Source organism: Sinocyclocheilus grahami, unplaced genomic scaffold (assembly GCF_001515645.1).
Source record: "Sinocyclocheilus grahami isolate Dianchi unplaced genomic scaffold, SAMN03320097.WGS_v1.1 scaffold6.1, whole genome shotgun sequence".
Taxonomy (NCBI): Eukaryota; Metazoa; Chordata; class Actinopteri; order Cypriniformes; family Cyprinidae; genus Sinocyclocheilus; species Sinocyclocheilus grahami.
This window is the reverse complement of record NW_015505185.1, coordinates 143,573-168,571: the sequence shown is the minus strand read 5'-3', so window position 1 is coordinate 168,571 and position 24,999 is coordinate 143,573. Positions and strand designations below refer to the sequence as shown.

General features: G+C 37.6%; 1 protein-coding gene across 1 annotated transcript in view; it reads left to right on the top strand.

Moving 5' to 3' along the window:
• Positions 1 to 24,999, top strand: part of col4a3 (collagen, type IV, alpha 3) — a 32,444-nt gene that overhangs the window by 3,901 nt on the left and 3,544 nt on the right. The window contains exons 2-45 of the mRNA XM_016274253.1: positions 5,270 to 5,326; positions 9,315 to 9,404; positions 9,728 to 9,772; positions 9,870 to 9,914; positions 11,491 to 11,553; positions 11,645 to 11,698; positions 12,025 to 12,051; positions 12,167 to 12,241; positions 12,382 to 12,444; positions 12,524 to 12,559; positions 12,635 to 12,682; positions 12,855 to 12,929; positions 13,060 to 13,104; positions 13,221 to 13,283; positions 13,682 to 13,726; positions 13,892 to 13,945; positions 14,171 to 14,212; positions 14,421 to 14,502; positions 15,201 to 15,236; positions 15,338 to 15,502; positions 15,760 to 15,849; positions 16,134 to 16,229; positions 16,739 to 16,809; positions 16,961 to 17,149; positions 17,278 to 17,446; positions 17,602 to 17,694; positions 17,786 to 17,890; positions 18,096 to 18,190; positions 20,542 to 20,692; positions 20,863 to 20,976; positions 21,167 to 21,334; positions 21,471 to 21,560; positions 21,667 to 21,801; positions 21,974 to 22,072; positions 22,141 to 22,230; positions 22,328 to 22,467; positions 22,600 to 22,726; positions 22,834 to 22,914; positions 23,041 to 23,142; positions 23,227 to 23,274; positions 23,361 to 23,546; positions 23,840 to 23,970; positions 24,544 to 24,616; positions 24,741 to 24,812. Coding sequence (XP_016129739.1) covers positions 5,270 to 5,326; positions 9,315 to 9,404; positions 9,728 to 9,772; positions 9,870 to 9,914; positions 11,491 to 11,553; positions 11,645 to 11,698; positions 12,025 to 12,051; positions 12,167 to 12,241; positions 12,382 to 12,444; positions 12,524 to 12,559; positions 12,635 to 12,682; positions 12,855 to 12,929; positions 13,060 to 13,104; positions 13,221 to 13,283; positions 13,682 to 13,726; positions 13,892 to 13,945; positions 14,171 to 14,212; positions 14,421 to 14,502; positions 15,201 to 15,236; positions 15,338 to 15,502; positions 15,760 to 15,849; positions 16,134 to 16,229; positions 16,739 to 16,809; positions 16,961 to 17,149; positions 17,278 to 17,446; positions 17,602 to 17,694; positions 17,786 to 17,890; positions 18,096 to 18,190; positions 20,542 to 20,692; positions 20,863 to 20,976; positions 21,167 to 21,334; positions 21,471 to 21,560; positions 21,667 to 21,801; positions 21,974 to 22,072; positions 22,141 to 22,230; positions 22,328 to 22,467; positions 22,600 to 22,726; positions 22,834 to 22,914; positions 23,041 to 23,142; positions 23,227 to 23,274; positions 23,361 to 23,546; positions 23,840 to 23,970; positions 24,544 to 24,616; positions 24,741 to 24,812 — 3,925 coding nt within the window. The remainder of the gene's footprint in view (positions 1 to 5,269; positions 5,327 to 9,314; positions 9,405 to 9,727; positions 9,773 to 9,869; positions 9,915 to 11,490; positions 11,554 to 11,644; positions 11,699 to 12,024; positions 12,052 to 12,166; positions 12,242 to 12,381; positions 12,445 to 12,523; positions 12,560 to 12,634; positions 12,683 to 12,854; positions 12,930 to 13,059; positions 13,105 to 13,220; positions 13,284 to 13,681; positions 13,727 to 13,891; positions 13,946 to 14,170; positions 14,213 to 14,420; positions 14,503 to 15,200; positions 15,237 to 15,337; positions 15,503 to 15,759; positions 15,850 to 16,133; positions 16,230 to 16,738; positions 16,810 to 16,960; positions 17,150 to 17,277; positions 17,447 to 17,601; positions 17,695 to 17,785; positions 17,891 to 18,095; positions 18,191 to 20,541; positions 20,693 to 20,862; positions 20,977 to 21,166; positions 21,335 to 21,470; positions 21,561 to 21,666; positions 21,802 to 21,973; positions 22,073 to 22,140; positions 22,231 to 22,327; positions 22,468 to 22,599; positions 22,727 to 22,833; positions 22,915 to 23,040; positions 23,143 to 23,226; positions 23,275 to 23,360; positions 23,547 to 23,839; positions 23,971 to 24,543; positions 24,617 to 24,740; positions 24,813 to 24,999) is intronic.

The following is a 24,999-nucleotide window of genomic DNA, read 5'->3' as shown; positions in this document are numbered from 1 at the left end:
AAATATATATTGAATTTAAAATACTACTTACTTACAAGGCACTCAGTAATCTTGCTTCTTCATACTTATCTGACTTTCTTCATATCTACACTCCTCATACTCAAGTTCATCTTCTGTACTCACTCTTGTTCTCCCTCCAATTTCGCACAACTTCTATCTATGGGGTTTCAAGCCTTTAGTCATGCAGCTCCTTATTTATGGAACTCATTACCGCAGGATGTGCGAAACAGTGAAAGTCTTATTGTTTTTAAATCTCTCCCTTAAGACCCATCTTTTTAGGCAGGCTTTTATGTGATTGCTTGTATTAGGTCTGTTTAGGCTGTAATAATGATTATTGTTGTTTAATATTGATTGTTTCATTGTAAGGTGTCCTTGAGTGTCATGTAAGGAACCTATATATAAAATGAAATAATAATTTGTTGCTCAAGTAACATTTCTTATTAGTATCAATATAAAAAACATTTTACTGCTTAATGTTTTTGTGGAAACTGTGATACTTCTTTTTCAAGATTCTTTGATGATTAAAAAATTCAGAAGAACAGCATTTTTGTGAAATATAAATATTTTGTAACATTTACATTTTAAATGTCTTTACTGTCACTTTTGATCAATTTAATGCGTCCTTGCTGAATAAATACGTTAATTTTTTAAAAAATTTACCCCAAGCTTTAGGAAGGTAGTGTATCTCGTTCATATTTTAGTGGGAAAATCCAGTAGAATGGGTGTCTACTAAGAGACATTCAATGACTTGTGTCTCACACCTGCTATGCATCCTGACAGCATTTCCTGATGGGTTTCCATTGTGTTGTGTTCAGTGTAATTGTTTTTGTATTACTGTCAGTCAACTTCCAAGGGCATGTTAATACACAGTAGTGTTACTGACAGTCAGCCCATGCATTTTACTCATTTTCTGTTGATACGAGAAGACATCTGGATGATGACTACAGGCTCTTCATAAGCAGACGAACATTAGCTTGATTATTTCAGACAGGTATCAGATATATGCCAAATCATATGTGTACTGACATACAACACTCACAGTGTCTGTACGGTGTCAGCCTGAGCCTGTCTGTGTGTTCTGAGAGACTAGGAGGGTGTTTATGAATATGTCCTATTCATCGCTACACTGCTCTTAGTTTGGACTTGGTTCAACTATTTTAAAACTAACACAAGCGGTTTGCTATGCTCACATTTCACACTTTTTTTGTAGTCTTAATTTTCATTCCATTCTTTCATTTTTTTCAAAGTTCTCTTCTCTTCTCTTCTCTTCTCTTCTCTTCTCTTCTCTTCTCTTCTCTTCTCTTCTCTTCTCTTCTCTTCTCTTCTCTTGTCTTCTCTTGTCTTCTCTTCTTGTCTCCTCTCTTCTTGTCTCCTCTCATCTCGTCACTTTGCATTCATTCTCTTTTCATCTCGTCACTTTTTTAAAATATTTTTTCCAGTCGTCTTGTTAAGTCTCATCTCGCCTCCTCTCTAATGTATATGAAATCATATTGGTGGGACTTTTGTACTTGATTTTTGCTGCAGAAAATGATTTTACAAATGATTGACGATTGACGTTTCAATGTGAGACATGCTTTGTGCAAATATTTTGAGTATGTTGGTTTTTTGTGCACGGTGTTTACCTGTCAGAACGTGACCGGACATGAGCACACCTGCATAGAGGCAGTGCATCTGTAAGCAAAAATAAACTCATTCTGCAGGGCCCTTTGAAGCTTCTTGAAGCCCCCAGCACATGTGCATCAGGACTTCTCAATCATCTTTAGATCTCTCAGTAGGCCACATATTTCATTACACATGCCTCTGTGTATTAAAGTCTGTGTCATGCTTCTCTTGTCTTCTCTTCTGTCTTCTCTTCTTGTCTCCTCTCTTCTTGTCTCCTCTCATCTCGTCACTTTGCATTCATTCTCTTTTCATCTCGTCACTTTTTTAAAATCTTTTTTCCAGTCGTCTTGTTAAGTCTCATCTCGCCTCCTCTCTAATGTATATGAAATCATATTGGTGGGACTTTTGTACTTGATTTTTGCTGCAGAAAATGATTTTACAAATGATTGACGATTGACGTTTCAATGTGAGACATGCTTTGTGCAAATATTTTGAGTATGTTGGTTTTTTGTGCACGGTGTTTACCTGTCAGAACGTGACCGGACATGAGCACACCTGCATAGAGGCAGTGCATCTGTAAGCAAAAATAAACTCATTCTGCAGGGCCCTTTGAAGCTTCTTGAAGCCCCCAGCACATGTGCATCAGGACTTCTCAATCATCTTTAGATCTCTCAGTAGGCCACATATTTCATTACACATGCCTCTGTGTATTAAAGTCTGTGTCATGTAATATCTTATCTGCATTGTCAGCAGAGCTTATGGTTATGAATCCAGATAGGCAACAAACTTTGTTAAACGTGATAGTTGTTACATGTATTGTAGTTTAGTTTTAGTGTAGGTTTGGATTTTACTTACAAAAAGTAGCATGCTTTTTAGACAGTGTGCTGGTATTGTAGTATTTTGGTGGCACCATGATACAGTAATGCATGATATTTTAATATATACCATTCTGAATGCAAGATTCAAATATGATGGTTTTAGCGTATTTGCCATGGAGATATCTAAATAACACAGTAAAGTATCATGTATATTTATCAAAGTACTATGGAGGGGCCAACTGATAGCATCACTGTATCATGGTACCACCAGAACTTTTGTGTATGGTTTGCCAAAATGGTACAACAGCATCTGGGTAAAAATGTGCAATGCGAGAAAGACAAAAACAGTTTACTTGTGATGTAGAATCACAGTTGAATCCCTGTGATCAATGCGGATTCAGACAAGGAGTAACAACATTCATAGACATGATTATTGCAGAGATCTCTACGGATGCAGGGTTTGACTGTGAGGTCAGAGAAAAGGGGTTTGAGGGGGTTTTCTAGACTGGATCTTAAAGAGTTCACACAGAAATGACAATTCTGTCATCATTCTGACAGCCAAACAGTTGCTGGTCCCCTTGCATAGTATGAAAAAAAAATTACTATGGTAGTCAATGGGGCCCAGGAACCCACGTTCCATACAGGTTTGGAACAAGTGGAGGGTGAGTAAATGATGATGGAATTTTCATTTTTAGGTGAACTGTTCCTTTAAGTCTTCCATAAGCCTAAAATAAAGATCATTTCAATAGAACTTTCAAGAAATGTTACAGTAGCCACAAAAGTAAAAAGTTGGAATCATAGCAGCGGTAAGCCACTTGACAGTTTCCCCTTTAGGATTATCATCACAAAACATTGTGCTTTTTTGAAAGGTGGCCTCATTAATTTGAAAGTTATATAAAAAAATGTCTCACTGTATCTCCAGTTGCCTGTTATTGGACATTTTTGCTCACACAATAAAATTACCAACAACTGATTGCATCCCAGATTACAGATTGCTTTAGAAATGTCATTGCATCATTTGCATATTGCTAGTAATGTCACTTTTCCTAAGAACAGTAACAGAAATGGATGAAAAGTCTTTCTGTTCTCCCACTTTGTCTTCTGTCCACCTTCATCTCCATCTCTCTCTCTTTCCTCAGGCAAATGCAGGTCTGTATCTGATTCTGGTCTGTTGTGATAATATCTGTACAATGTCATCAGGTTCAGAAGTTTCATAGAACAGTGACTACAGATGACTGATAACACATACACACGCACACACTCTCCCATGGGTTCATACGGGCCTATGCATGCACCCATACACACAAAACGCATATAAATCACATATAATTGCCCTAACCCTAACCCATCACATGTGCAATTGAACTGAAATGGATTCCAAATTGTTAAACACCCCTGAAGGGATCCATTGAAGTCCCACATCCCTGTTTACAGCGTTTCCCCCCTCCAGGCACGTTAATGTGTGCATATTGTAGCGTGGGTGTATGTCGCCCTCTCTTCTGTTAGTGTTACATGCACGGTAAAACCCAAACAACACATAGATGACATGCACAATGCTAGACAGATTGGAATTTGGTTACAGCGAGCAAGGGTTGCCCCAATGACAATGGTCTCACTGATCTGAGATCATCGGTAGACGTGTTTTGTCTGACCCTGTGTATCTGAACTTTGATATCAAATCGACAGTCTGGTCCTGTAGACTTCTGAAAAACAATTTCTTCACACACTCTCACCACATTTGTCCAACATGTCCCAACAGTGGAAATGCATGCATTACAGGACAATTCTGTCATTGAAAAAATGAAAGCCATTGGCATTTTTTACGATGGATTTTTAAAATTAATGATTGAAAGTCTGGGATAATGTATAAAAGCATTAGACGTACGATTTTTAAATGTTTTTGAAAGAAGTCATTTATGCTCACCAAGGCTGCATTACTATTCTATAACTATTTCATAACTATTTTTTTCTATTGTAATATATTTTAAAATAAAAAATTTTCGGTGGCGAAGCTGAAACATTTCTGAATTTTTAGAAGGATCATGTGACTGAAGACTAAAATTCTGTTTTGCCGTCACAGGAATAAATTACATTTTTAAAAATATTAGAATAGTAATTTATTTTATTTTATATAATAAAAATGTTTCAAAATATTACTGTTCTATTGCATTTTTGATCAAATAAATGCAGCCTTGGTGAGCATAAGAGACTTTCTAAAACTTTTTTAATAATTCCAAACTTTTGAATGGTAGTGTACTGTGTATATAGGGCATTTGTAAATTTTTAAAAATAAATGTAAAACATTTACAAGGCAATTTAGATGTGACCACCATATAAAAACCCTCAGTCTGTTAGTTTTATTAAAAATCAACTCATGAGACATAATAGTGTTTGTTTATCAACTTCTGTTGTTGTCAAGGAAGCATAACTTTGCTGTTCCAAAGACATAACTGTATGAATCTGTGATCTCAAATAGTGAGATGTGAGGCCATGAACCCATGCTTGTCGCTGTCATGTCTTTTAATTTTGGAGTTCATCCGTAACAATGCATGTTCATGCAGAGAGCTGGTGAAACTCCTAGCATTCCTTTAAGCCATGGATTTTATGCATTTCTTGATTAGGTGATTTCATTAAATTATGGGTGTCTGCTTGAGCACATCTCGTGCCCACAGTCAATTAACTCAGATAAGATGCTGCAAAACCACAAAGGACTAGAATTTTTAATCAATATTTGTCCCTTTTTGGTGACTTTGTTTTCTTATTAAGCATGAGAATGCCTTATGGTGCTACTGTATCTGTAAATGCATTCATGCAGTCATGGTGTTATTTTGCTTGTGTTTTCTTTACAGGGGTGTGTTTGCAGTGTGAAGTCAGGGTGCAACTGTCAAGGAATCAAAGGACAAAAGGTAATAGAACATGCAAACATACATACAATCATATTCACACACAAAATAATAAATAAATGTCACAAACATATTGCTTAAATTGTGACTGCCATTATCCTTACAGTGTGTTCAAAACATCAGCAGAGCAAGTGTGAAAAAATCTATAAGTTCCTAAAGTTAAACATGCAGGGAAATTCAGATTTAAATCAAATGAAAATGCTGCCCCCTTCTGGTGATCTTTACTGGTGCAGAAGCTTTCCTATTTGCCACATGTGGAATGATTTCAGATTTATTTGTATAGTCCATTTCACAATACACATTGTTTCAAAGCAGCTAGAAAATGTTAATGTTCATAATATCTTAATATCTTCGCACCTTTTATACTCGCATTTAGCAGATAAGAGCTGGGCGAAATATATAGTTTGAATTTATGTTAAAGGAATAGCTCATCAAAAAATTCAAATCTGTTATAAAAAATGTACTCAACATCAGGCCATCCATAATGTAGACGAGTTTGTTTCTTCATCGGAACATATTTGGAGAAATTTTGCATTACATCACTTGCTCACCAATGGACTCTCTTTAGTGAATGGGTGCCGTCAGAATGAGAGTCCAAACAGCTGATAAAAACATCACAATAATTCACAAGTAATCTACACCACTCCAGTCCATCAATTAAAGTCTTATGAAGCGAAAAGTTGCATGTTTGTAATTAACTAATTTTGTAATAAATATCAAAACGTTTTTACTTTAAACCATTAAAATACATAGTCCATAATCCATTATAACGCTTCCTCCAGTGGAAAAGTTAATCTCCTGTTGTCCTCTCGCATCAAAATCCACTGATTTATTTGTTTTGGGCTGTCTTCACTTATGAATGTTGCTTAATCTGTGAATATTTCTCTCCTGATGCAGACACAATGACATTTTCACTGGAGAAATAAATATTTTGAATAGAGGATTTATATTTTAGCCAAAAGTGTGAAGTTAAAAACGCCTTAATAATGGATTTGTTTCTAACAAACATGCAGCTTTTCACTTCACAAGATGTTAACTGATGGACTGGAGTCATGTGGATTACTTTTGGATTATTGTGATGTTTTTATCAGCTGCTGTTTGGACTCTCATTCTGACGGCACCCATTCACTGCAGAGGATCCATGGGTGAGCAAGTGATGTAATGCTACACTTCTTCAAATCTATTGGACAAAGAAACAAACTCATCCACATAGTAATGTCTTTGATGACCTGATGATGAGTACATTTTCAAAAGCACCATCATTTCAAAATGACAACTTCTACGTTTTTGTATATTCCCTTGTTAACACAACACGAAATATCAGTTATTGCTTTTATTTGTCTTTACATCAGGAATTCTGAAGCTTGGGTCAGAAAAAATGCATATTTTGTGGTAGTGGGTGGCCTCATGACTATTTCTAGGTGATGGTGATAGATGTATTGGCCACCCAGGTGTCCGTATCGCACTATCACTGTATCCCTAGCTACACTATTGATGCTCAAAGCTACAAAACACTTATCAGCAATATAAGTCACGCATCTGCTCCTCTGTATGTGTCCACCTGTGTGTAAAAGTCTGTGTTCTACTTCATTCTATACACATGTGTTTGGCATAACTGTCATGGTATGTTCATTGCAATAAAAGCCAGGGTTGTACATGGGATTAAGTCCATGGCGCTATTTTGCAGACCTTCCTCTGTAAGAGTTTTCCGGTCTCTGTGTTGTTGAGGATATTTGCAAATCTTGAAAAATCTGTGTCAAAGTTCATGCTGACAATTCACATTCGGCTTTGATGAAGTTCTCTCTACTTACCCAATGAGAAAATATTCCACCTCTGTTTTTAGACCAGGGCCATCATACAAATTTTTTATGTAAAGCCTACTGTATCATAATTAATACACAGAATTAAAGATCTCTAAATTATCAACATGATCAAAGGTTTGCTGAAAATCTGTTGCATAAAATTCTCTACATGCCTTCTGTCATCTGATTGATAGTTGATACTTCTATCAAAGAAAATGCCTTTTAGTATGATTTAAAAAATGTCCTCGTTTAGTGGTACATGTCTTTTTGCAGTGAAATCTTTACTGATGTTTATAAAGTAAACTTAAGAATAACTTTTATATTGTTAGTAATATTTCAAGATGATCTCTTTCTGGACTGAAGCAAGGTTTGCTTGATTACCCATACCTAATTTTGTAGAAAAAAAAAACCATGTAAAATTAAAGCTGCAGTCTGTAAGTTTTGCCTCTTTGTCGCCATCTTGTATCATAATTAATACACAGAATTAAAGATCTCTAAATTATCAACATGATCAAAGGTTTGCTGAAAATCTGTTGCATAAAATTCTCTACATGCCTTCTGTCATCTGATTGATAGTTGATACTTCTATCAAAGAAAATGCCTTTTAGTATGATTTAAAAAATGTCCTCGTTTAGTGGTACATGTCTTTTTGCAGTGAAATCTTTACTGATGTTTATAAAGTAAACTTAAGAATAACTTTTATATTGTTAGTAATATTTCAAGATGATCTCTTTCTGGACTGAAGCAAGGTTTGCTTGATTACCCATACCTAATTTTGTAGAAAAAAAAACCCATGTAAAATTAAAGCTGCAGTCTGTAAATTTTGCCTCTTTGTCGCCATCTTTGTTTCAAAACCTGGAATTGCAGTTACTTGTGGAATTATCTTCTTTGTGTGGGTTGTACTCCGGCACGGCTCCAACGTGGATGAATCTAATGTTTTGAGGAGTATGTGTGGCAGTCAGTCAGCGCACCGGTGTGAATCCTATACTTAGTAATCACAGATTCTAGCCTACGTCTTGGAATATATGACCCAAATAAGAATTTTCTGAAGTCTGCCACGTTTGTTCTGACCAACTGAGGAAAAAAGCATTACAATAAATCGTGCTACCAATGGTGATTTAATCTAAGGATCGATTAGCTCATATCACATCAAACCGTGCAAATTATTATTATTGTTATACTTTATTCTCATATTATTAATGTTAACAACATCAGCATTGTGTGACTATGAGTATAGTGTGTGTGTAGATTTCAATTTCTGTATAGTCTAATCTCTAATTGTCAGACCATTCGAATTTCATACCAAGAAATTATTTTAACCCCAAAAAAATCAATGCTCCCTTCGAACTGGTTGTCTTTAAAAATACAAATCTTGTGCAATCCCGGGCTATCTGTAATCAGAAGCACATTTAAAACTGGAATATCATTTCATTTCATTCACATGTGTTTCATATAATCCTTTCTGGATTACAATCCGCCATCAAAATTATTTTTTGACATTTTAAGTATTCTAGCTGCTGTGAGAAAAAAAGGCTAACGATCTGCCACCTGCAGCATCCTCACATGCGATAGCCTAGCAGTTGGGACAACTTCTTTATGTTTACAGAAGTGACTTAATGACGCAGCAACATGCAAAAACCTACCCTTACCACTCAAATTATAAAACTTTATTATAAGCTAACCGTAGTGAATCGGACTAAAGTAAGGCGATAGTTTTGAACACTGGCTAGTTATGTCTTTGCTCAAATATTGATTTTGGATAATTTTTAACAAAAAAAATTTATGGACTGCAGCTTTAAGAATTAAAATATCATCTTATTAAGACATATTATTGGGAGATGGAGTGACAACTGTTATATTTAATTGTATACAAGTTTCTTTCAAATGAAACATGCAAATGAATGCAATATGTGCTCTAAAATCATTTCATAATATCAAACATATTTGATATATTTTATGTCCATATTTGACTGGCATTGACTTTCAGGAACTAGCGTCAACTAGTCTAGACTGTAATCCAGGGCAAAAACCATAGCATTTTACTGTTTTACACAAACCGTTTACCCACAGTAATCATGCAGCTTAATCATTAAAGTTACTAATATTGCTGATAAACCAATGTAGCTGATAAAACAACATACTCTCATAACATTTCGTAACTATTTTGTGTTTATCTGTCTTTCTCTTAGGGTGAGATGGGGTTACCTGGTTTGCCTGGTATGGAAGGAATTCAGGGGCATCGAGGAAAAGAAGGCTTTCATGGATTTCCCGGTGACAATGTATGTTAAACATGGCTGCTTTACAAGCTCACAATTTGAAAATATATCAGAATAAAAATGCAATATATTCAAAATTTTACACATGCTCTTGGAAAAACACTATAGAGTCTCCCTGTATTTCCTCTCCATTAGTAACATGTTCTTTGCCACAGTTGCCCATTACTTGCTCACTGGGTGTTTAATTTTCTTTCACTTTAAATTCCAAGTGAGGATCTTATAGAATTTGAGACATTATTATTTCAGTATTTTTGTTGTATAGACTCTTTATTAGAGCATTGATTAATGTTGGTAATGTTTTTTTGTTGTTGTTTTTTATTACACAGGGAAATATTGGATTTCCAGGCATGCCTGGACCTAAAGGTTCTAGGGTACGGAGTGTGTGAGTGTGTTAATATATTTCCTGTGACAGTTGCAGTATAACTGAACACCAGCCAATCTGTCTCTCATTCTCATTCTCTCAATAAGGGAGTTTCAGGGACACCAGGATTCTCTGGCCAACCAGGACTACCGGTAAGTTTTGGCATATTTTAGAGAATATTTTAGTTATTATGCTTTTAATACCTTGCATTGGAGTGTATCAGGGTTATTACTAAAGCTAAAACTTAAAACCATGAAAAAGTATTTAAGTATTAAAGGGGTCATATGATGCTGCTAAAAAGAACATTATTGTGTGTATTTGGTGTAATGAAATGTGTTTATGCGGTTTAAGGTTAAAAAAACACATTATTTTCCACATACTGTACATTATTGTTTCTCCTCTATGCCCCACCTTTCTGAAACGCGTACATTTTTACAAAGCTCATCGTTCTAAAAAAGCGAGGTGTGCTGTGATTGGCCAGCTATCCAGTGTGTTGTGATTGGCCGAATACCTCAAGCGTGTGACGGAAATGTTACGGTCCTCCATACAATGTGCTGCACACATCTGAATATTTGGGTTGAAGTGTTCTGGAACAGTGTTGTAAATACAACTTAACCACTGATTTCTAGTCATGTCCATTTTTGGAAGGCCAAACAAAGTAGTTTCGCTTTCACAACGAAACATAGCGTCACACACGGTGGCCTAGAGTGAGCGGCGGCGGCCTAGAGTGAGCAGAGGCCGGAGGCTAAAGTGAGGAACGGCCGGTGGGCTGAGTGAGCAGAGGCGGCGGACTCGACGAAGGAGCGTCCGGCGGGCTTGCGGCAACCACATGTGACGACCCCGGGCTGGACTCCGCTTCGTCCACGGTGAAAGCTGATCCGGCGATCCACAGCGCAAAGTTGTAGTATTTCCTCAGCAACCAGCACAGATCAGCTCCAGGCATGATGAAGCAGATATCGTCCTCTTTTGGAAGGCCAAACAAAGTAGTTTCGCTTTCACAACGAATCACACAGCGCCTTCACAACATGGCGGCGGCAACAACAATACTACAGCGAGAATAAAAGTTACGCCTTCTTTCTTTGCGTGAACATTTGGGTGGCGTTATGCAAATCTTCCCACATAGTGACGTAGACATGTGGGGGCGTGTTAGAACGAGCCGTTTTAGGTAGGCGTGGCTGACTCTTAACTTTTATAAAGAATATCTCTTTGGATTTGAGACTTTAGTCTTTACAACTTTACAGATCTTCTTTATGCACCAAGAGCTTGTAACACTCCAAAGAGAAAGGAAAAATTTAAATCGCATCATATGACCCCTTTAAAATAACTAAAACTAAAAACTCAAAATTTTATAAAAACTATATAGACATACATAAGAAAAATAAACATGAGAAAAACAACACAAAAGTACTACAATTTTAGCTAAAATATAATGAAAACAAAATGTAAAAATAAAATCATTAAAAAAAACTATAATAGTATATCGTTAATACTAAAATAGCACTAGAGTGTATCTGTCTATGTTCTATTTCTGGACATAATTCATAGCCAAAATGGTTAAAAGAGGAATTCAGATGCTACTTACTGTATATGTCATACATTAGGTCTCATCATTACTTTTAAATACTTGGCATGGCATTGTCACATTTTTGTGACACCAACATTAGCTACTTTGACCAACATAGACCCATTTAGAGATGCTCTTGTGAACATCATGTTTTCCTCTTTCAGGGGTTCCCTGGAAAAGAGGGGCCGAGAGGGCCTCATGGTCTCCCAGGATGCAATGGAACAAAGGTAATGCACAAGTATTTTTTTTGTGAATAAATTGTAATTAATTGTTTAACAATATAAAAGGTCACTGTCATCACTGACTTTTTTCTTTCAGGGTGAGCCTGGTCCCCCAGGCTTAATAGGGCCCATGGGAGCTCCTGGATGGCAGGTGAGTTAAGTAAGCATATATAGTGAATTATATATATGCATATAAATTATATATATATATGCAATAAACAGAGTGCTGTCAATATGAAAACTTCACATCTAAACTAATATCACACATCAAATATTTTGAAACCTCAACATAAGTGGTCAACAAAGACGGTGGTAGTATGAACCTCTCATAAAATGCCACGGAATGATCACTAACATGCCATAGACGTTCTATATTCATATTCCTTCAGTAAAGAGTGTTGTGGGAAATTTTTTGTTTTGTTTTTGGGACTTGTGTGTGTGTCTAGATTTGAGCAAACTTTTTGTTGTTGTTTTTAGGGAATGCCAGGAATCCAAGGACCTAAGGTGTGTTTTATTTAATCAACTTGAGTCCTTTATGTTAATAAGCTTAATTACGTATTTTAAAAAATGCACTCACATCAATGATAATATTATGACCATAAAGTATTGTTATTTTTAGGGAGATAGCTATTACTTGCAACCCTCTGGACAAGTGAAAGGACTTCGTGGTTTTCCAGGCAGAGATGGAGATAAAGTAAGAGAATTAGTTATGAGAATAAAGTAAAAAATGCGGATTGAACATTTGGACAAGCACTTTACGGCTTATATTATGTATATTGTTATATTCTGTGCCAGTTTTTTGACTGAGCTTTCTAACTGGTTGTGGATCTGCAGGGGTCACTGGGATTGCCAGGGTTACCAGGATCATTTGGACCAGAGGGGCCTAGAGGTTTTTCAGTAAGTCAGTGTTTCTCATTCGTGATTAAGATTTCGATTATGTTGTTGCCATATTGATTGAACTGTTTAATGCTTTTAGGGAATAGACGGCATTCCTGGACCACAAGGAGAGAAGGTTTGTTCTGTTTAGATACTGGTAACACGTCAGGTCAGTGTAATGTGTAAATCTAAAATCTGTTGTAACATATAGGGTCTAGAGGGTCGAAGCATGGTACTACCTGGACCCACAGGTCAAAAGGTCAGTATTATCAACTTTTGAGATTTTGCTTTCTCCTACAAAAATACCTACAGAAAACATGACCTACAGAAAATGAATGTCCAAAGTAATCAATTTGATTTAAATTTTTAATAATGGCCTCTTTAATCTGATTTTATGAACTCTCAAATGTATTACTGGGGCTCTGCTGTAGGGGGAGAAAGGACCACCTGGTGTACCAGGACAAAAAGGCGTAAAGTTATTTGTAACAGGACCAAAGGAGCCTAAGGTAACATGCCCCTCACTTAAAAGTCATGCATTGCCATTTTTATGTGTTTTTGCTCAATATGTACTGTTGTACACTAATCCAAATGAATGAATTGGAGTTTTCTGAAAAGTCACCCTCTTTTTGGTTTCAGGGTGACACTGGGGATCCTGGAGACATTGGATGTCCTGGCCCAATTGTTAGTAGACAAACCCTTTTTGTTGTTGTTGTTGTTGCTGTTGTTTAAATTGTTTAATTGGGATTGCTTTAAATGATGTGTAATCTCTCACAAAGTCTAACTGCTGTATTCTGCAGGGTTTTCGTGGTCGTTCTGGTCCTAAGGGGAAGAAAGGGGAAATTGGGGAGCCTGGGGGTCCGGTAAATAACTAAATAAAGAGAGAGAGAGAGAGAGAGAGAACTACTCAAGTTCTTCCAATTTGTTATTAAATCTATTCACATTAAGTTCAAATGTTTGGCATAAAACAAGATTTAAAAAAATATTTTATTTACTTGGCAACTAGTTTCATTGGTTTCAGTTACATTGGTTTGGATGCCATTCATTCATTCATTCATTTTTAATCTTGAATCTTTATTGGAAGGATTGCTTACAAATATTTTATATAAAAATACAAATATGTGTAGCATAATTATATATAAATATAATATAAAAGATATGTGTATGTATGTATGTGTTTGTATATACATATATATATATATGAATATGGATTTTTAGTATTATTATTTAGTTTTTTTTTTAATGCATGACTGATTTTCAGGGAAAAACTGGAAAGGATGGGCTGACAGGAGAGTCAGGCCCTAAGGTGAGCACAAAACCCACTAGAAAAAAGCCTACAGGTCACTACACTGTGCAGTTTTTGGTTATTAAACCATCATGTTCTTTGAATTCAATAATAAAGGTGAAGGGAAAGGGTATTTAGATGGAATGCAGGTTTTATGACAATGAGGTTTGTATTTTGTCCTCCCAGGGAATCCCTGGAGACCGAGGATATCAAGGACTTACTGGAATTGCAGGGGAAAAGGTATCTCTCTGTCGGTCTGTTGTTCAGTCATGTGCTACATACGATGTACAGTGCGGTCTCACTTTGCCTCAAAGTGCCAAACTTACATAAAAAAAGATAGTTTGCTAGTTTAAGTGCAATTGAATATCACCCTCTTGTGGATGCTTTTTTCAAATGTAATCTCAATATTGCTTTCAATTCATCATACTTGAATTCATTCATCTGTTTCTTTGTGTGTGTCTTCAGGGTCTAAAGGGTGACAGCGGTGCCCCTGGTGTCCCTGGAGAGGTAGTGATACATTCACTTATGGAAGTCATACAATCTCCAAATGTTTAATCTCACTTCAATCACATCATGTTGCCAAAGGCTACACTTTTTATTATATTTCATTAGCTGATGAAGTAATAATAAAATATGGCTCTATATTTTTTAATGGGGAATTTATATTTTTGTAAATTACTGATGAAGTGTTATTAAAATTAGTTCTGAATTTTAGTTCACTGTAATAGATAATGGGATCAAAGGTCAGAAAGGTTTTCCTGGGCCTCCAGGACCTCCTGGTCTACGAGGTAGTGAAGGTTAGTAAACAAATTAATTAACTACTTTCATGCACAAAGAACAACCAACAAAAACAGCTACAATTATTTTGTTAAGGGCCACAAAACTCTTTGCTGTAGACACAATATTCATACACAAACCATGACTTTGACGTAGTTGTTGTACACTAGCATTTAGCAAGAATGCATTTATGTTACAGCAATAAAAGTGATAGTAAAGACATGTATGTTACAAAATGAATGTTACAAAAGATTACTATTGGAAGTAGTACTTTCTATTCATTGAAGAATCCTGAACAAATGTGTTTCTACAAAAGTATTAACCAGCACAACTGTTTTGAACATTGATAATAATATGAAATGTTTCCTTTACAAATGTGAATATTAGAATGATTTCTGAAGGATCATGTGACACTGAAGCCTGGATTAATGGCTGCTGAAATCTCAGCTTTGCCATCACAGGAATAAATTATATTTTAAAATATATTACAATAGAAAACTGGTACTTTAAATTGTAATCATATTTCACAATATTACGGTTTTACTGTATTTTTATCAAATAAATTGCAGCCTTGTTAAGCACTTCTTTCAAAACAATTTTTAAATCTTACCGACCCTATACTTTTGAATGGTAGTGTATGTAATAAGTTATTATTTTTGTTTTATTGAGCCAAAGTAAATAACCAAAAATTATTATCATTGATTCCTCTTTTCTAAAGGTTTCATTGGAATTCCTGGATATGCGGGTCTTCCAGGTAAATTATGTATCTCCGTTTATTCCTCTCTTTTTTTGCACACACACAAATACATACATACATAGAAAAACAAATACTCCCTCTTCACTCAAATATGTTAGGGGACAGCATACCAGGACCTATTGGAAAACCAGGTCCCCCAGGGTTTAGAGGCGTGAAAGGGGAAAGAGGAGATCCTGCTCCTAACAGAACAGGACCCAAAGGACAAGATGGCCCACCAGGGGAGCAAGGACCCCCTGGTGACCCTGGACCTCCGGGAATTCCAAGTAACTCTCCTTTGTTAAAGTCCGCCATCTTTAATTTATTTTATTAACCAAGCTTGTTGCAGTGGATTATGGGAATACCTTATCTGCAAAGGATACATGTGATGTCAGGCAGCTCGCTAGATATTAGAAAAAAAGCAACTTTTTTACATATTTCAGTAAACAAGTAGGATAAGCATAAGAAAAGGCACAGCAAATCAGCTTAGTATAGCAGTTATGTGGATGATATGACTGTTTGTGCTCCTCTCCTGCATCCCCAGAAGCCAACACCCGCCTGGGAGCAAAAGGGTTCAAGGGTGACAGAGGCCTAACAGGCCCTCAGGGTCTGCGTGGAGATCCTGGGAAACCAGGTAAGTTTCACCTATGTCATGGCGTATGCTATGTTCCAGGTTAAATGGTTAAATTAAGCTCAAGTTAAGCTTTATTTATTACCATAAAAATATTTAGATTCATCTTTTGTAATGTCCTTTGCTATAGAAATTATTTTCTAAGGCAATCGGCAGCATGCCTCAAATGTTCCCATATAGCTGAACCCAGATCATCCCCCTAAATAAAGTCTAAATTACCTAAATGCAAACAACCAAAAAACATGCTATACACACGCATAATACTGTTGTCCAACATTTTAATATAGGCGAGCAAGGAGAGCTTTGTAAGCTTTGTGCTACTTCTGTTGCTGACCCTGGACCTCCAGGACAACGTGGAGATTCAGGCGACCCCGGAGAGCCAGGTGAAGTCATCATTAGGTTGCCAGAACACCTAGCAACTGAACAGATTTTAAAACGCTAGGAATCATACACTTGCCGACTTTGTAAATAGTCACAGAGGAAAAATGACTAAACGACTGAGGATTACACGCTACCAGACTCTAAAGTTGTTCCGATCACAACAAACTAACACAGAAATGTGTGCCTTGTTGCTAGGAGATGTGTGACGAATGAAAACAATATGTGTTCTAAAAGTAGTTTGAAATTTTCAGAGCCAGATTTGCTTTTCAAATTTTCCAATGTAGTTACATTTAAAACTCATTGGAAGATTATAGATCTATTTTGACACATCCAGTGAATTTTACAATTAGGAACACACAATTATTCAGGGCCTATAATATGCTAATGTTATCAGCCCAAATTAGTAATTTATTGTATCAGTTGATATTGGATATTGGATATTTAATTATAACACATTCTAGATCTGTTATTTTCAATAACAGACATCAACAAATTCAAATTCATTGTGCAGGTGTTGGAGGATATCCAGGCAATAAAGGATGCCAAGGATTCAAAGGTCCAGATGGTCCACCTGGTCCTCCGGTCAGTTTACCTGCATACTGCCACTTTACCCATTCATCATCCTCATTACACAGCCAGTCTACTCAAATTATGCAGTTGGTATTTTTTAAGAAAAATGCCTTCATATTCTCAAGAATAGTTGAATATGATGAGAATTAAAATGTTTGCACAGGGTAACTTAGGTCTTCCAGGGCCTCCAGGGCATTCAGGGCCCAAAGGAGACCTAGATATGAGGCATGTGCTTGGGGAGAAAGGCCAGAAAGGAAACTGTGGTGCAGAAGGACCACTGGGGATAAATGGGCAAGATGGCAGGCCAGGCACCCCTGGCTTCAAAGGACCACCAGGAGCAAAAGGAAATCTAGTTAGTACCTATAACTTGTAACCATAACCTTTGAGAAAACTTCAAAAACCTTTGCTTAAATTTGTGTAACCAACTTTAAAGCCACAAGTTTTGATGTTGACAGAACTTGAAACTGACTTATTTTCCAGAGTCCTACAGGCCCTAAGGGCAACCAAGGAGATCCAGGGATTTGTGGGGAACGTGGCCGCCCAGGTCCAATGGGCAGCCAAGGGTCAATGGGTGTTGGGCGACCAGGGGCACCTGGAGAGAAAGGAAGTATGGGAGTAGTTGGCCGGCAAGGAAATCCTGGAGAACCAGGTATGAATGAAAAATATGAGATGTTACACCATAGTTTAACCCCAGGAACTAAGTATAGAGTGTTGAGCAGTCTAAAGCTGATAGCAAGCTTCAGCTAAACTTCATCTAACTGGAGAAGAAATTACAGGCTCAGATATTACAGTTGCATCCCACAGGTGAGGAAGGATCTCCAGGTCTAGTACAAATGACACCAGGAGACCCAGGTGAGCCTGGACTGCCTGGTCCACCTGGTCAACAAGGACCTCCAGGTAAGCAGAGGGGATAAAAGTCTTGGCAGATGATAAATGGATTGAGAACAGGATGTAAAATAGATAACAATTGGTTTAACATGTGTTTTAGGTAATGATGGTTGTGGAGGACTTCAAGGATTACCAGGATTCAGTGGGTTAAAAGGAGTGAAAGGACCATCAATGCCAGGAGCTCCAGGATTTACTGGTCCCAAAGGTGGGTAATGTAAACCAATGCAATAAGCCTTCTTAAAAATAAGGTTATTTCTAATAAACCTAGAATATGCATTCATTGGTTTCAAATTAGATGTTTAATCATAGCTGTGCATCCATTTTTTGTCTTGGTTTTTTAATGTTGTGGATTGGTGACTTCAAATGATAGCACTCCTCCTCTATGATTTCAAATTATTTTACTGTTGCAGGTGATAAGGGTGTGAAAGGGAAACAAGGTCCACCTGGTTATGGAAGTGTAGGCCGTCCTGGACCCCCAGGACCACCAGGAAATCCAGGTCCAAAGGTCAGGGCGGTGATAGTCAAGTCAAGTCACCATTATTTATATAGCGCTTTTTACAATGCAGATCGTGTCAAAGCAGCTTTAGTCAAGTCAAGTCAAGTCTGCTTTATTGTCAATTCTTCCAAATGTACAGCACATACACACAGCGAATTGAAATTGCGTTACTCTCAGACCCTTGGTGCATACAGATAACATTAACAGTAGAACATAAATACAGATATACAGATTAAATATAAAATACAACTATACAAATATACAAATAAGGTAAAATGTAAAAAAAAATATATAAAGCAGCACAAGGCACATGGCAGATAGAGTGCAAACCAGTAGTCAGATTGAGCAGAGGACTCATCTGGTTCCCGTGGTCTTGTCCTGATGGCCGTCTAGATAATGAGGTCTTCGGAGGGGATTTGTCTCTGGGGCTCATCTAGTTGGCGTGGTGGACTATGGTACACTATTAAGAAGTGCTTAATCAGTCTATACATTGGGTTACATTGATAAAATGAAATTTAAGGGCTAAAACAGGTAGATTAGAACAGGTAAACTAAGATAGCATTTGCAGGTTAGCACTTTGCTTAGTTTACCTGTTTTAGTCTACCTGTTTTAGCCCTTAAATTTAATTTTATCATCAATGTAACCCAATGTATAGATTGATTAAGTTCATATTTTTGAGTTGAATAAAATAAAAAAAATTGTTACCACATGAGAAATTGTACATATTCAATTAAGAAAAACACTTAAAAAGACTTCAAGGCTTTACTCTATGAAAGTGAAAACACTTTCATTATCCTCATGAATATGCTGGTTTTCTAGGCTTATAATCCATTTAAAATGTAGAACTTTGTTTTTCGGCCACACACATGTTGGAAAGTTTCGGGATTGACATCCGCATATTTATGCAGGATTTGCTTTCGAAGTAGCAGTGATTGACATAGTGATAACCATAGCAATAGACGGGACAAAATATGTGAAAATGTGCATTAAGACTAGAGCACCCTCACTAGTTTCAGAAGCACCCTCAGTGATTATTTCTGGAACCTGGTTGATACGCTTTTATTGCATAACTATATACAAAAACAACAAAATACAAATGCACTAAATAAAATAATTTAATAAATGCATATTTACAATTTAAGCACTTAACTAAAATAAGTATTAAATAATAAAATAAATAACTAGAGAAAGCTGATTAATAATCAGTCTTGCTTCCATTTAGTGAGAAAAGTCTACTCTTCACCTGAATTAGAAAAAAAAGCTCCTCTGGTCTTCAGTGATACGAGGACAACGTTTGAGCGTAGCCTACACGTAATATCTGAGCGAGAGCCAATTCATAAAAGAACAATGTATATTTAAAAGTGCATGTCCAGTTCTGTGTGAGTGAGTGGCAGTTGTGGCCTAATGGTTAGAGAGTTGGACTTGTAACCCGAAGGTTGTGGGTTTGAGTCTCAGGTCTGGCAGGGATTGTCGGTGGGTGGAGTGAATGTACAGCGCTCTCTTCCACCTTCAATACCACGATTGAGGTGAGACCCTTGAGCAAGGCATTGAACCCCCAACTGCTCCCCGGGTGCTGCAGCACTGGCTGCCCACTGCTCCGGGTGTGTGTTCACAGTGTGTGTGTGTTCACTGCTGTATGTGTGCACTTGGATGGGTTAAATGCAGAGCACAAATTCTGAGTATGGGTGTCACATGTCACTTCACTTTCACTTTCACTAAAATTAAGTATAAAGAAGAGAAGAAAGTGGCCCTAGGCAGCTCCTTACACTGCCAGTGCAGATCTGGTAGGGGGGGCACCTGGGGTGGCCAGCCAAATTTCAGGGGGGGTGGTGCCACCCCTGGCCACCACGTAGACTCGCCCCTGCACCTAGGTTCCTAACTGATGATGAAGAATTGACAGAGCAGCCATCAATTATTAGACAGTGTTCTAGGTTTTTAATTAACACTTCTGTTTTTTCGGAACAGCCCATTGTTTCAAGCTGTTTTGTTACATGATATGCCATAACAAGCTATGTTTGAATATGTGCATGCATAAATAAGTTTTGAGAGCTATGGGAGAAATGGTCAATGAACATTTTTGGCCTGTTCTCTATAGAAACTTCGTAAGACTTGGAATATAGTGGCAAATTGTATGGGTCACTTTAAATGAGTTTTATATAGCATTTTTGTCTTTTTTGTAGCTTGACAGTTCCTACAACAGAAAGAAAGACAGGTTAGCAACAAAAAGTATTAGCAGCTTAGCAACAAAGTATTATTAATCATAGTTTTGGAAGTGAAATTAGCAGAAATTAATTATATTACAGCCACATGAGTACATTTATGCTTCATTAAAATAGAGTAAATTTAAATTCAACCTGCAGGGTGAAATATCATTTGGCTCCCCGGGGCCCAAGGGTCGGCAGGGCTTGCCAGGAGATGAAGGGGGCCTTGGGCAACCAGGAATTTCTGGCCCCCCTGGATTATCAGGATGTCCAGGTCAAAGAGGAAGGGATGGACCACCAGGAGAAAATGGTTGGTGGATTCCATGCCAATGCACTTAATTTCTTAAGCACAATCCTTCCCTATAGAATATGCAATATACACAACAAAAGTATACATACAATCGGTTTCTTTTTTTATTCCTTTTTCTCTCTGTGCATCTATTTATTAGACCATCTCTCACCTGAAAACTGTGCACACAGGTGTGCGGGGTCCTGATGGTTTGCCTGGAGTGGCTGGTGTTCCTGGGTACTGTACGCCAGGAGCCAAAAGCGATGAAGGGCCCTTAGGCATTAAAGGGCTAGATGGACCCAGTGGTAAGTAAATTCAACATTTAATGGCAAAAGCTACCATAAATATACCATGGTGCTGGTATGTGGTTGTTAAGGTGTTTTGAGTGGTTGTTAGCTCATAACAGGATGAGTTATATGCAAAATTAATTACTTGAGGCTAAGAATTCATTCAAATACCCATAATGATGTTCACTGTGACATATGTTGTCTTTAGGGCTGCCAGGGCTGAAGGGGCCACAAGGTGAAACTGGACCACCTGGACAGGGTGTACCTGGTATAACAGGTGAAATTGGAATACCTGGAAAAATCGGAGATGCTGGTCTGGTTGGTATCCGGGGATCAAACGGTTTCCAAGGTCGGGATGGTTCACCAGGCTTTCCAGGTACTTGACATCCAATTTTTTAACTTGGAGGCTGGTCAAGCTATTAATGAATAGAGATACTATTTTGTAAAACACAGAAACAAATTTAAGCTGGTTTCCCCCAAAAAGGCTTAGTGTTCCCTTTGTTTTCCTTCAGGTGCGCGGGGAGATCAGGGAAGTCCTGGAATGACTGGTCCACCTGGAGTAGATGGAAATCCTGGACCACCGGGATTCCCGGGACCCAAAGGTTCAAACATACACACATACAAATCCAGCAATGATTTTTGTTTAAGGTGCTTTTTTATATTGGTGTAATTGGTCATATTATGAAGATGATGATGATCTCTCATCAGGTTTAATGGGTAGGAATGGAGTGCCAGGTGACGTAGGAAACCTCGGGAATCCAGGAGACCGTGGGGCTTGTGGTCTCAAGGGACTGCCATCAAATGTTATGAGTCCAGGGGATCCTGGTGACCCTGGCCTAACAGGTGACCCTTTCAACACCTGTTTTCCACTTGAATATTCAACTTGAATATGCAAGCCGTTATGCCCATATAATTAGTTTGTCTGTTCCTCAATACATTGTCTGTAATCTCAACCCAGTTGATGGAACTGCAAAACTTTGCAGACATTATATGCACCATCTTTTATGTGTTTTAGGTTTTCTTGGTCTACCTGGCACTAAAGGGGAATTAGGACTCCCAGGCAATTATGGACAATGTGGGAAGAATGGCGTTTCAGGCAGACCTGGTCCACCAGGTACAGATTCTGTAATCCAAAGCTTTGCTGTCCACATGAGAACATATTACAAACATTCTCTTTTTCAGGCCCTCCTGGTGACGCTGGCCAGAATGGACTTCCTGGAAATCGAGGTCCTGATGGATACTTTGGGGATCCAGGAGTTATGGGGTTTCCAGGCAAGTTCATACACACCCATGAATTTAAACCTTGTTTCAACACCATGATGCTTCAGATGTCATTTATTTCACATGTGCAAATGTCTTCCTCTTGCAGGAGTGAAAGGCTTCAAAGGTTTACCTGGTGTTCGTGGGGAGACTGGGACTCCTGGTGTCCCAGGACCAATTGGACCAAAGGGGATCAAAGGTGAACCCAGCCCCTCTGGGCCAGGGCCTCAAGGACAACCTGGTGAAAAGGTATCAATTTCCATAATTCAGTTCTTATTGGTGAAAAAAGTGACACTATCACTCTGTTTCAAACCTAGTGCGTTGCCTTGCTGACATCATAGGTACTTTCCTTAAGCCACTCTCTTTCTCTAATTCAAACAGGGTAAGCCAGGCTTTCCAGGGCATAGAGGGGTAAAGGGTGACAAGGGTATATATGGGACGAGTGGGCCCCCAGGTTTATCAGGGGCTCCTGGTGAAAGAGGCGAACATGGAGTACCAGGAGTTCCAGGTATTTAATTTAGAAATGAATTCAATACTCAAAAAAGTATCTACATCCCATCACTTTCTCACAGACACATGAAAGTATGATCCTTTTATCCAATGTCACATTGTCAGGACCCCCTGGAGCTCCAGGTGATGAAGGTTTAAATGGGTTTCCAGGTCCACCTGGATGTGAAGGGCCCTGTGGTCCACCAGGTACAATCCCATTCTTGAATTATAAATGTAATGTAACAATCCCATTCTATAGTTGTAAATGTAATGTGAGAATTCACTGCAGTGGTGCGTTGTTTTTTCCAGTGATGTTCTCTGTTGTTTCTTAAGGTGTTTCTGGTTCAGCTGGAGATCCTGGGTCTCCAGGACTTCGTGGAGACCAAGGCAAGGATGGCTTTCCCGGACCAGCAGGGGATAAAGGAGACAGAGGGCGTAAGATGTCACACACAAACACACATATGCTCACATGAAGGGATGTTCTTATTCTTATTAAACAATCTTGATTTTGTTTTTTAGCCCCAGCAATTGGAGATCCTGGCCCACCTGGCATCAAGGGTGAGAAAGGTTAGTCCAAGAAAGGTCACCCTTCTAATACTACAGATCTTAATCACTTAGCCGTGCTTACAGTATATGTGTATGTTTAATTTCAGGTACTAAAGGCTGTTCTGGACCCCCAGGGCCATGTGGACCACCAGGACCCTATGGTCCAGCTGGAGATATTGGTCCTTCAGGCCAACTTGGGGAAATGGGGTCACACGGGTTTCCAGGACCACCTGGTGCCTGTATCAATGGTCCAAAAGGGGAGCAAGGACCTAATGGATCACCTGGCCTAAAAGGTGATTAGCTGTCTTTGATAATTAGTGGTGCTTGCTGATTACTATTGCTCATAGTTTTTGTTAGCATTTTTTAAAACCCTTTACCCTTTTATAGTTGCTACAGACATGAATGATACCTCAAATTCTGAAGCTTGTTGAGGAGTGGTGTGCCGATAAAGAAATGTAAAAAAAAACAACAGAGACTCATTCTTTTGAGCAACGACATGGCAACCTGCTATTGTTTACTCTCAACCTGCTATTAATTACTGTTCACATGTCTTCTGGTCTGTTTCTGTGTTTATTTTTGAATACAGGACTCAGAGGACCACATGGGCCTGCTGGCGACCCAGGTCCAGGCGTAAAGGGAGATAAAGGCAACATCGGGCCCCAGGGGCTTGTGGGATCACCTGGTTGTGCTGGTGACCGGGGAGTTCCAGGGTTGCAAGTAAGTGGACACAAAAGGAGATAAATGCACACTCAACTTGGAGATTGTACTGTAGAGTTTTACGAAGTTTTATGTTTTTAGATAAGTTTGCAGAACCATGGAGAAATATTCTGTAATAATGATTGCTGAGGAACCACCATTTTAAACTCAAATAGTTATTATAAGATATAAGATTTTAACATTTGAATCAGTGTTATTATTTTATATATTTTATAGTTTCATATTCATTTCAATTTAAGTCTTAGTAGTTATTTGCTTTTGTAATTTTTTTTATATTTATATAGTTTATATAATTTAGTTTTTTAATATGTATTTCTATGTAGCTTTATTTGTTAATATTTAGTTTTAGTAATTTTAGTACTTCAACTTAGTTCAAATTTTTGTTTTAAGAGTAAATTTTTTTATCTAATATTTATATTTTATTTTAAATTACCAAACACAATTTCTAATAGTTTAAAATAGTTCAAATAGTTCAAATTAAGAATAACAAGACTGATTCACATAGAATTTGTTGTTGAATAAAATGTGGAGTTTGCTTGGTAGATCCAGTCATGAGAACTGTATTGTTTCCAGGGTAACGATGGAGATCCTGGTTTCAAGGGTCCAAAAGGAAGTATGGGGCTATTGGGTTCTACTGGGCCAGTCGGTAAGAAACCTGAATTAAATTTGAATTTAATAAAAATAAAGAAATCTTCAATTAATGAAACAGATCGACTAGTAGATAAATATGAATTTTATTTGAAATTTGTTTTGCTATACTTGTATTATAGGCCAAAAAGGACAATGTGGTCCAATTGGGTTTACTGGATTAAAAGGTTGTAAAGGAACTGCCGGAACTAAAGGTGAGCTTTTATATACTGGCATAATAAAATTTTTATCATCATTTTAATAACAATTAAAAATGAAGCAATTGCAGTTACAGTCATATCTTGTATATTATTTTATGAGGAAATCACAAAAACTTGCAGGCCTGAAATGTCCAAAAAGTGTAGGTGTGTAAGCCACAGTAATATTGTGAAAATGAAAAGA